Consider the following 12,489-nt stretch of genomic DNA (forward strand, 5'->3'; position numbering starts at 1 on the left):
TAAAGGCTGTTAATATTGTCAAAAACTATAACTAAGGAAATTTTGTCTATAATTTTAGTTAGTTTGAGTTAGTTTTATGAACAAAAGACACAGTTTTAGTTTACTTATCAATTTTGTTTTCTTTTCTAGTTTTTATTAGTTTGAGTTAACTGCAATGTATTTTAAATTTCAGTTTTCGTTTTTAGTTTTGTTTTAGTTAACTATTATAACCTTGCCTGTTGTACGTTAATTTTTCACAGATGTTGAATCAAAATGACTCTTACTGTACTCGAAACACATTTCTCTTGAGGCAATATTTAAAGAACATGAAACAAAAAAGAAAGTTGTCATTCCCAGTGCTAACATTATCCCTCAGCTCTTATGCTCTGCTACATTGGATGCAGATGGTGTCTTTATTTTTATATATTGATCAATAATTACTTTATATTTGTGTGTTTGTGTGTACGCCTCTCTTCGTGTGTGTGTGGTTCAGCATTCCCGGCTGAGTTTACAGTAACAAAGCATTTTTTTCTCTGAGCTCATGGGGCAGCTGCTTGACACAGTACAACCACACACTTACTCAAACTCTTTGATCCATAAAAGTCATCGCTTAACCCCGGGAAGTCCTAGGTGTCCCAACAGGTGAGAGCAGAAACCAAGAGAAGAGAGCAGACAGGAAGAAGGAGGAGAAGAAGAAGAAGAAGAAGAGGTTAGTGAGAGTTGGGGCAGAGAGGAAGAGGAGTGCTGCATCGTGCTCGCTTGGCCTACTGACACATGGCGTCGTGCTCTACTCATTAAGCCTGAGCCCCACTTTGTTCATAGTAAGCCACGGCCTTTCAATTACACAAACCCAATCCCATTAAAAAGGATTTTTGACCTGTTAAGTGTTACAGCTTCAGTCCAGTTAATGAGATTCATCTTGTTTGGGTCAGTGACTGACCGGAGAATTGATCAGGACTTCTACAAAGAGCAGCATCAAAGTGTAAGGAGGCCTGTGTGTTAATGCAGCCACACACATGCAATACACACAGCTCGACACTTCTCTGGAGCCCGTAGATGCACAGACACACCAGAGAGAAGCCCACATCTCCAGCCTGATGCTGGCTCTGCATGTGGTGCTTCTCTCTGGGACGGTGAGAGAGGGATGAGAGCAGTGCCATCACACAAACCGTCCCCAAAAGATGAGTGGAAAGATGGAAACTGAGAGACAGAACTGTAGCATGAAGGGGGGAAAAGGAGGAGTAACAACTACACCCCCATCGATCACACAGCTGGTACTCACGTTCAGACTCCACCAACTCTTGCACAATATTCTCCTTGCTCTTGTAAAATGGGAACTTGCGTGAGAGGTTGAAGCTTTTTTTGCGCTTTACTTTGACTGGCTGCTTGTTGAGGTGTTGGTGGGAGAGGGTGGGGGGGCAATGAGAGGGTGAAAACAAATAGAATGGGATTCAATGAGGGTTCCCCAACACACATGCAAACAAAACCAAAATGATATGTCAACAAAAAATACATGTCAAAAGACGACCATGAGAAGCAGGTAATGAGTGGAAATGAATGGGATAACGTAGCATTGTCATATCATAGAGACATGAAGACAGCTTGCATTATTTACTAAACAAGAACATATTATACATACTTTTAAACGTAAATCTGATCAGGCTGACAAATGTGCTAACATTTTTACATATTAAGCTGTAGAGGTAACAGAGTGCTCATCTCTGCAGAGCTTCTGTGTAATCTATACAGTAACATGAGCACTTTTTGTGTTCGCTTCACTGAGCAGGTGCTGGTCTCTTTCCCACACTTGGGGGGGAAGTAGGCCATCTCCCTGGGAGCCCAGCAGCAGCTCTGAAGACAGCCTTTCTGGCACCAGGGCAGGGAGCAGCTGGTCCCTCTACACTTACCCTGTTAGACTCAATCATGCCTGTCCTGGCGTGGAACTTGACTGTTTTTAACCTGGCCCTCTCCTTCTTCTCCACTCTAAGGAAAAAGAAAAACAGGGAAATAAATTATAGCTGGGCAGAAGTCACGTTGTCTGATATTCACACAGTATCAAAGGGAGGGAAAGCGTACCTTTTCTTGCTTGGAATGACACCAATCTGCTCACTTTCTCCATGTGGTGTGACCAACCTCGCCTGCCACCACTCGTCGTCAGAAGCATTTATGACATGGAGGATATCACCGTAAGAGAAGCTGAGGCCTTGGCTGGGCAGGCAGCTGTCCCTCGTTCGATCATAGTCAAACAAAGCTCTGTGCAAACACAAAGGATTTGGTTACACGACTTCCTTCCTTTCATCTAGAGTTTGTATGTAGTCATTCACTCATGCCAACACTAAATTACTGTATCCACTCTTGGCACAGAGTGGCTGCTGTGTATTTCCATTACATGGTTGGCCTTTGAAACTTTTTCCTAGTACCAGAGTTCATTCAGCTTTATAAAAGTCAAGCTCAAGAACTTTTCAGGCTTTTCATGGTAAGTGAACCCAAAATCTGGGTGCCAACTAAGAGAGGGCTTCTCCTCCTGAGATAGCAAGCTAAAAGTACCAGTCTGGCATGTTTTTAAAGGGAAAGCAAACACAGCACAGTCCAACTAGTAGATGATGCACGAGCTTCTTTAAGTAGATACACTAAACATCAAGAGGCAGAGGTTTGAGAGCAGATGGTGAGCGACACAGGAACACAAAGTAAAAATCAGTTCTACAGCAAGACCAGAGTGAAGGCATGCCATCTTTATGTTTCCACTTGACATCTGCGACTGCTATTGGCACATACTTTCCACCATAAACACATAGTTTGTATTGTCTGCCTAGGTGAGACACTATCTTGTCAGACAGGTCAGCCCACAGCTGCTTCCTCAAGGAATTCATACCTGCTTTACAGGTCGACACTTAACTTGACCTATGAGCCTAGAGCTCCAGGGCATCAAGCACACTGCTGTGGACAGACACGAAGTGGATAAGATGCAACCCCCCCCAGGTTACAAAAATCTGCCATAGCACTCCTTCAAACTGTTCACTTTCAACGTGAAAAGACTTAAAACATCAGCGTGCAGTCTGTTTGAAGCTTTGTGCCAGTGGTCCTTACAGGTAAATACTTTAAAACAAACCTGAACCGTGTTTCAGCGGCGTCACACACAGTGTTTCAGAAACTAAGTGAGCACATGTGACTGTGGTTTTTTTTGTTTGAGAGCACCTTAAAGGCTTTAACACCTCCACATTCCAGAGGCTGGGAGGACATGGCAGCTCAGCTAACTAGACAGCTTTCCCAACATAATTGTGGGCTTAGTCATCTGCTTGGGAGCAGGCTAGGCTCTACACGTCTCGTGGGAGTCAGTCTATAAGAGAGGCATGATTCAGACCACATAATGCTCTGATGTGAGTGTCCGGTGAGATCGCACCTATACACTTCTTGTTTATTGCAGTATTTAATTGGCAGACATTTTCTAGTGATGTAAGGTAAAATGCTGTTTGATGTTGTAATGTGATCCTGGATGCAAGTCCTGTAAAATCACTGAATCTTAAAATGTATTAGCAAACTCTATTTTCACATTTGATCAACAACCGTACAGTGCAGATAGTCAAAATCCAAAATAAGGACACGTTTAAAGCCAGAGAATGATCACTAAACATTAAATCATTAAGATAAGTTTGAACATTTTTTTTTCATTACAATTTGTTTGGGTGACACAACACATTCTTTGTTCTACACTTACATTAGCTGTTGTCTGCTGTTAGCAAAAAAGTCACACTTCACAGGATTTTTCTTTCTTATCATCTTTTGATCAGTTGAGAAACACGGATAATTAACACTAGGGATGAACGATATGGGATTTTTGCCAATAACCGATATGCCGATATATCGAAACCCCTTTTGGCCGATACCGATAATCTCAAGTTTGTTTGTTTTATTCACTGTAAAGAAAGCTAAGTCTATCCTGTACTAGAATTTATATGTTACTCTTATTGTGACGGTCTTATTTGTTTAAGAAACACACATAAAACAAGACATAAAAACATTTGATTTTACCATAAATAAGAAATGTATAATCTTTTCAAACTCAAGACATTCAGTATTGAAATACAGAAAAATAATTTCTTTAGATCACATGAACTTTAAATGTACAATGCATTTTTAAACACAACCAAGTTGCATTTGATTATTTTAGAGCTACTGTAACAACCTGGTGACAGACACAGAGCTCTGCAGTGCAAATAAATGAAGTGCTACATTTTATTTAAGTAGCTCATTTTTCAGATGGAAAATAATAATAATCCTGACTGAATAGCACCTTATCGGCTGTGCATATCAAATTTTCATATCTGCCTATACCGATAAACGTGTTTTTTAAAGCTTTTATCAGCCGATACCAATATTATGTCGATAATATTGTGCATCCCTAATTAACACCTAAGTTAGCCATGACTTTGCTGAAGGCTCACACAGGTACATAAGTTCATTTCTAATGTTGAATTTCACTGAATATCATCTCATAATGATTCTGCCTCCAGTAGTGACAGACAACGCCTCTGTTGCATCTGCAGTTAGGGAAAGAGAACGTCCAACTATAACTTCCTTTTCCATGAACTGCCACTGCTTATAGCTTAACAAGGCAAACTGAGAAGCAAGAATAAATGACGTTAGGATTGAAATATATCATCTAGAGTGGTTGTTGGCTGTACTTGCACAAAAAATATCTGTTTATTGGTAATGACGAAAGCAAAATCGTTTAGACACAGCAAATATTCTATCATGATACAAGCTTTTCACTGTTCTGGCTCTCCACTCGTGCTGTTTTTTTTTCTAAATAGTGCTTGCTGAAATTCTAGTAAGTGATAGTCTCTTTCAAGCAAGGGGATTTTTGACTGTTGAGGATTTATGCTCCCAGTCTTTTATAGAAATGAGTTTTCTTGACTCTTCACTCACCTTTGCTTTTCAATTATACCAGTCAGTTTACAAAAATAACTTCAATAGGTTAAATTGTCTGAAATTACATCAAAAACAACCTGAAACCTGAAATTGTGAATTTAAGAATTATGGCTAAAGGTGTTCAGGAACAACCATATCAATCTGGTAATGTAGGTATTGGGTTCAGGAAATTATAGTGAAGCCCCGTGACTCTGTTATTATATCACAAACCTTTCACCTTGACCCCTGCGAGCCCTTTGTGACTCGCTGGGTTTATGTGAGCAGAAGGATGCCACCTGCTTTAATTCCTAAATGAGCCTGTGTCCAGATTGGCAAACAGCCTAAAGTGTCATAACGCAGGTCACATCGACAAGCCCCACAGTCAATCTACATTAACAAAGTAGAGTCAATGTCAAACGTGGCATCAAAACAACCACAGGGCAGCTAGTCCATCAGCCTTTAAATGTTTATGAGAAGTACAAAAACAAAACCTGAATTCATGTTTCCCTATGAAGAGATGGATGTAGAGTTCCATGCTTCATAGGATCTGCTGACATACTGACGTGTGTGTTGAAGCTTCAGCCCCCAACAGAGGCTATTTTGATAATAGGTCTTAGAACCCGATGTTATGAGTGCAAGCATAACTGTGTGTGTGTGTGTGTGTGTGTGTGTGTGTGTGTGTGTGTGTAGCTTTACCTGACATAGAGGGAGCGTTTCTCACTGGTGCGCAGGGAGCCTGATCCTGAGCTCATGCTGCTGTTCATCATCTGCTCCCTCAGGTCGTGGATCTTGGACTCAAAGCGACTATACTCTGCATTAGCAAAGAAGCAAAACAAAACAACCTCGGTCAAAAGCATCCCCAAAATACTTCCTCAAGCATGTTTTACTCCTTCAGGCTTTTAGATTTGTTCATCCAGGGCTAAAGGTTATCGATGGTGGAAGAAACACATGAGTCTGCGTCCTCTTGAAATACTCTGTGATGTGTTTCTGTTCACTCTGCACTGAGTGAGAGTGAATAGAGGGAAGGTTCAGCAAATCCTGAGACTGATTAATGACCCCAGGAACAGATGGTTTATCACAGATCTGCCTTACACATCCAGTAATGTCTCATGTCAGGTAATTAATTATACAGATTAATTAAGTTCAACATGGACTCTTCAGTGTGGTTAAAAAAGGGAAGACCTCCAACAATTTCCAATGCATGACCATTTGTCATAGGTGTGTAAATCCAGTAGCTGCTCAGGAGCGCAGGGATAATATATGAATCCACCTGGACCCGCTCATTAACAATGCGCTCATTAGCCTGCTGTGCACAGCGTCCTCTGTGCCCGGGCTGCTGGAACGAGCTGGGCCATCGCAGCACATGGATAGATAAACAGAGCAGCAGATGCAGCTAGAAAAACAAGTCAGCTAGGTGGCTCATGTGATCACACAAAAGGGGCACTAGGTTCAATGATAACTGCACCAATTTGTGACATATTCAGTTGTTTTATTCAAACTGCTGTAAAGAAAGGTGAAAATTTGTTTTCATGTTGAGTGCAGGTATTAAGATATTCACAACAAACTATAATCACCATGCAAATTAAATGTTATAAAGTGATCCGTTACTCTAATGACACAACACATCTCTGTCTTAGTCATAATGAGGACATTAAATATAGTGCGAGAGAATGCTAGCCTCAATTACTTCACACATCTCTTCTACCGTCACGCCTTTTCCTACTTTACAGCTCTATCATCCATATCTGGCAACACTTCCTGTAACGTGAACATGAAGAGATCAAAGTCCGGATTCTGTCAAACAAACCTACAAGTTCCCTGGAAAAGCAAACAGCCGTGACTACAAAGATGATTTAGCTGAAATCTGCCCCAGCTCCCGGAAAATTCTTGGCAGGTGCAAAAACAAGATACATGTCGCTGAACGCTAACCTCCCCCCATGTTGAAACCTTAAAGGGATTCAAAGAAACACAGAACCTGCCTTGGGCCTCCTGCCAGCTCCCCACCCAGATCTCTGCTCAAAGGGTTAACAATACAACAGGGTGACGCTGCAAGGTAAGGTAACCAGACACCGCCTGACTGCCGGTTACCAAGAGCAACAACATAGCACTCCTAGAACAGGGACAGCACACACGGAAGCAGACATTTACACACATCCACTTGGCTTTCAAACATTGGAGGTAGAAGAGAGAGAGAGAGGCAGCCAGGGAGGGGAGGGGTCCAGGGACAAGACAAAGAGTCGCTAAATAGACAGAGCACTCTCAATACCCTGCGTCACAAAACCACCAACATGAGGGGCTGGCAGAGAGCTGTGCTGCTAAGAAAGTGCTGCTGGTATCACAGGTGGTGGAGCTAAAGGCTTTGCTAGCACACATTCCTCACATCCAAATGATTAATCTGATTACTGTAACGCTGTACCAGTATCAGCTTTACGCCTCTGTTGATATCATAAACACAGACATACTTTCAAACTGTGCCTCACCACAAAGATGTGAGAGTTGAGGCAGAAATGCAGTTTTGTATACAGAACCCTGACATACCTGTGTGGGAAAACAAGGCACCATCATTCAATCCACAGCACCACTTATGACATGGTCTAAGTTAACATGTATTTAAAGCTGTCAAGGGAAGTTTCCACCTGTTACACAAATAAAGGAAGGATACTCCTCTTTCTTAAACAGAGAGCAATGTGATACAGCTGAATCGGGATACAGAATCACTTCATTATAGATTAGCAGTTTGGAAGCAATGTTTGGCCAAAGATCAAAACAAGGAGGAAGTAGTACCGGTAACAACTTTTATAGTTAGGTGAACATTTTGTGAGAAAAATAAGTTCAGATCTACTTGTGTAAAAATTGACCCATGTAGCTGATTTAAGTGTTCATGGCAATGAGGCAGATACTGGCCTATTCAGTAAGATGATGTTCCCCTCTACAACATGATGCTAAGTTAGACCATCACAAGTACTTGTTGGCAATTTTGCTGGTAGGAAAGCCCATCTCTTCCTCACAGTGAGGAAAACAGTTGATCAGGGTAACACTGTACAAAGAAGGATACTGGATTTCTTTGTTTCTGATTGGGCAGTTGCATTATTCTCCGTCACTGACTTCTACCATAATTCCATTGTCACCAATTTAATCAGTAAAATACTCAAATACACTTTTAGAAAACAAAGATTTTTTTAGCCGTCTTAGTATTTTTAAATGGGATTTATGACCCAGCATTTTATTACAATTTTTCCAACTCCTGTATATCATTTAATTCACTGGGTAAAAGTAGGGCTGGATGATTTTGTAAAAAAATCTTATTGTGATTTTTTGGGGACCAATATTGCAAAGTACACTGTGAAATATTTCTGACCTCCAGGTTTCAGTAAGAGTCACAAACCACACAGAGTAAAGTTTACAAAGGGTATGGCTCTGCTAGCCACAATTATTCTACAGTATGGATCTCTGTTGCTCACAAGTTGTTGTTTTTTTTGCCAGAAAAAAACCTGCGTACTGATTTTTGCTGGTTTTAAAGATCGAGTACCAGTTACTATATTCCCTTCAGGTCTGCGTATATGAAACTTTTTTTTTTAACTCTAGCCTTTGTAATTTGAAATTTGGATTGTATTACATTGCGATATTAGTTTCGATTCGATTAATTGTTCAGCCCTTGTAAAAAGAATACAAAATGAACAAATTGATGATGCCATCACTCAGCATTGCTGCTGCTCCTTTTCCCTCTATTGCTGGATTGAAATAAGTGACAAAACAATACTGAAGCTGAACATGTATTTGATGGACAAGCAAGTCACTCAAATCTTAACCTTTTCATGATTTTTAAACAGCTTGTGTTTTTATCAAGCACACAAAAGTCAGAAAGCCTGATTCAATCAATCTTAGAATAGGAGCAAAGGCACCTCTTATTAGTTCAGAGCAAGTCACAAGGTACGAGCCAAGTGGATTACAACATTCTTTACTAGTCTGGCTCTTAATCCGGCATCAATTACTCATTAACATCCCAACTTACAAATACACCTTTGAAATATCCGACTACAAACACCTGTATTTTGTGTTTTTGGACTATCCTTTATGTTAAGTTTACTCTAGTCTACTGACCACTCAAAGTACTTTTAGAAGTACCATCACATGCATCTATTCACACCACACACATAAACTGAGTAAGGCTGCTATGCAAACTGCCATCAGTAACAACAAATCCCACCTGGACCTGAAATCAGACCCCTGACCTTCCAGTAAAGGAACAACCAGCTTTACTGCTGAGCCACAGCCACCCCAATGCTAAATATCTATCCCTTAAAGCACTTAATACACAAGAGCAAGCATTTATTTTTAGGACTGACCCACAGGATGAAAAGACAGCTAATAGAAACTGGGACTACTCTGTATCTCTCACTCCCACTGCGTGTCCTCATTAGTTGTACAGCTTTTTTATTTTGGGGGACGGTCGCTTCTCTTTTGATCCAGTTATGCAACACAGCAGGCATGTACATGTAAAGTGAGAGAGTGTTATGTTCTGTGGGAGAGTAGAGCCAGTGAAGACACAAATCCCGTCCCCAATGTGATATACTGTTGGAGGAGTTTGTGGACCCTGCTTTAACTGTTTCACAAAAAAACGGTAGTACTTCACACGAGTGTGAGGGTGCATGGAGTTTAACGTTTCCTTCATGGCACTCCTCCCACTTCCTTCATGCAAAGATTTTAGTGTAATTACACTCCTTGATAGTAGTGCAAGGGAGTGTGGAAATAAACCCTTCATGTCCACTCCTTCAAAATAAATGTGAATCTGAGGCTCACTGAAGCTCCAGTGAACTACTCAAAGTGAGGAGGCTGCAGGCTGAAGCCTGTGTGCTCTGTTGTGGCTTTTGTCAGGTTTTTGGACCCCAACCCATGATGACACTCTCCCAGGAAATTTTCCCTGCAAAAACCAGCATGCATTCTCCCCTTTGACTTTCCTTGTCCAGCTCACCAGGGGTCCCTCCTCCTGCTTACACTCAATATGAACAACATGTCACACTCTGCTCAAGGATGCCAGAAGAATGACTGCTAACAGATCTCAGGTCAGCAGAGGGAACGCAGGAAGTCAATCATTTGCCAGCACTCGACTTGTGTGTTTAGAGTAGTTACGCATTGTGCACAAACAGATAACTGTCCCTCATGGGGTTACAAAGGGGGCGCAGAGCTGAAAGCACGGTTTGGTGCCGAAAACAAAGGTTCCCTTCAACAAACCACATCGTTATTCAAGATGCTGCTTGATTGGTCTGGCATGCAAGACATTGACTCCTATGGACAAGAAGGCATTATTATGAGTAGTTGTAGCAGAAAGAAAGCCAGTGCCACAATATTGTCATTTGTGATCCCAGCACACGTCTCCTTTTTCCTTTGCCAATCCAGTCATCCTGTTCCTCCTCAACTTCAATGACCTTTACCTTGTAAAGCACTTTAGTCAACACTGCTTGTTCTACATTTGCTCATTAAATAAAGTTGTCTCGACTCTGCTTGACCTAGTAAAGTTAGTGGACGTTCAGGGGTTGTGTTGTTAAAAAATAAATAGTTAGAGCATGCTAAAACTCATGCCCCTTCACATTCCAGTTATAGTCCAACCCAAGAAGTTAGCCTAGAACTAAAGCTCACAATATCCTTCCTATTGTTGTCATAGCATTACTGAGGCATGCTCAGGTATGCACGCAAAGACAAAAAACACTGGAAAAAATGCTATTGCTCAGGTATCTGTAGCCTGTGCACAGCCATTCTTCACTTCACTGTAACAAGGCCCGAGAAAACACACTGTTTTAAATTTAGAAAATAAGTAACATAACTAAAGGATAACTCAGCCTGATAGAAGGTTTGCTGTCATGCACTGTTGTGTCCTAAGTCCTCTGTGTCAGCAATATAGAGGGTGATATAAATGTAAATAGGTGAGATCACAGGTTAGGTCACTGTTTAAGGGCTGACACACACCTGTTTGACCACACCTCTGTTACCCCACCTTACGTTTTAGGTTACGTAAGGACAGTAAGGCAGGGGGTTTAAGAGATTTAAATCAACTCTGTTGTACATGAATAAGAACATAAAGCAAGCTCTGGTAGTTTTCAGTAAGAATAATAATAATGATGTATGATTAAAAAGTGCAAAAATCCAAACAAACGCTGATTTCAGATAATGACAGGGGTGAACCATGAAAGTAGCAAGGGTGAGGCTATCACATGTCCGCCTCTGTAACTTATTATTTCCTCTGCTGAATAAAACAACACATTTTCCCACTATGTTTAGTTCATTCTTTCGTTCAAAGCCCGAACAGAAACCTGTCTTACACTGTACTGCTGGAGTGAAACGATCTCTCAGGTTAAGTCAAGGAAGAGCTACACTCACTACCTTAGTACAGTAGCAGTCCAGATAAACCTGTTCTACAGTGATAGGAAACACACAGTTTGTTCCTGTTTAAAAGAGTTACTACCATCCACGATGTCGCGTCCTAGTCTCACCTCAATTAATTTACACTGTGGTTGTTATTTCGCTGTCGCAGCCGGTAGTTTCTTCATCCAGCCATTAGGGAGTTCATGCGGCTTCTTCTGCTCGGCTGCTGTTGTATTACTCGAGCCCATCCCCCATCCACGCAGGCTGGTAGATAGATAAAAGTTTGAAGTTTCTTTTTCGTCAGTTTGAATCCGTTTAAAACCTCTCTCGATTGTCGGGTTGTAAATAGAGCTCAGTTTAGTCTCTTCTCGGCCGATTTCAGGGTCCACATTCAGCGGCTGCTCACGGGAGTTTGAACGGGGAAGGACAACAGTGGTTCGTTTGCCCGCCTTGCAGTTGGCTCGACACTTCAGCCTGCTCACACAAGTGCCGCCCCTAAACATGAATACTGCCTACTTGCCCTCATTTGCAGCAGCTACTAGTTCATATCACATTTACCACAAGGTAGTCAACACATGGCGCCTCGGTTCAGTGTTACAGAAATATTACACTGATTTAGTGCCGCATTTCTCACAAACTTGAAACAGTCATTGAGTAAAAACGGCACAAATCAAAGCAGCAGAAACACTGATATATTTCTGATTCATATCACCTTGTGCAGTGGGAAAGCATAGGATCCTACATATCCCATAATGCAGTTTGACAGTGCATTTCACTGCCTGGTTAATGCTACCAACTTAAAGGCCCAAGAAGGACTTTATATGTGAAGTGATATTCAAATAGTCTCACTTTTTTATATTTGCTGTTCACAGTCCACAATTTAAAAATGAGATTATCAGTTATTTCTGAATGCTATATCAAGTATCCCTGGACAATGTGGCCAATCTGTTGACAGCAAAGCTCCAATGACACCATGCCAGCCAGCAAAATTTAATAGTGCAAAGTAGTATTTTTCATTTTCTCTACTGAATACAATTTCCTGAAATTAATCTGCTGTAATGGTGGACACTGGAGCTTGGCTGGTAAAAAGAAAAGGGACAGAAGAGCAGAAGAAAGCTAAACCACCTGCTATCTACACAAACGCACAAAGAGTCAACAGTCAATAAAAGTGCTCACGGGAAACGGTGTCTTTAACTTGTAAAAACAAAAGTTTTTCTAGATAGTCCTCACAGGGCCTTTAAA

At 41.2% G+C, this 12,489-nt stretch overlaps 1 protein-coding gene across 6 annotated transcripts in view; it reads right to left on the reverse strand.

Moving 5' to 3' along the window:
* The window catches only part of dlg3 (discs, large homolog 3 (Drosophila)), a 93,062-nt gene that overhangs the window by 6,591 nt on the left and 73,982 nt on the right, over nt 1–12,489 (reverse strand). For 4 of the 6 annotated variants that reach the window (XM_074674814.1, XM_074674816.1, XM_074674815.1 and 1 more), the window contains 4 exons: nt 5,584–5,698; nt 2,056–2,232; nt 1,887–1,962; nt 1,262–1,361 (listed from right to left, as the gene is read on the reverse strand). In XM_074674814.1, coding sequence (XP_074530915.1) covers nt 1,262–1,361; nt 1,887–1,962; nt 2,056–2,232; nt 5,584–5,698 — 468 coding nt within the window. Of the gene's footprint in view, nt 1–559; nt 606–1,261; nt 1,362–1,886; nt 1,963–2,055; nt 2,233–5,583; nt 5,699–12,489 lie in introns of all 6 variants that reach the window. The other 2 variants (XM_074674818.1, XM_074674819.1) reach the window with 1 other exon arrangement.

This window comes from Halichoeres trimaculatus, unplaced genomic scaffold (assembly GCF_033239565.1).
Source record: "Halichoeres trimaculatus isolate MK-OKI-2021-1 unplaced genomic scaffold, fHalTri1.1 fHalTri1_scaffold_7, whole genome shotgun sequence".
Classification (NCBI taxonomy): Eukaryota; Metazoa; Chordata; class Actinopteri; order Labriformes; family Labridae; genus Halichoeres; species Halichoeres trimaculatus.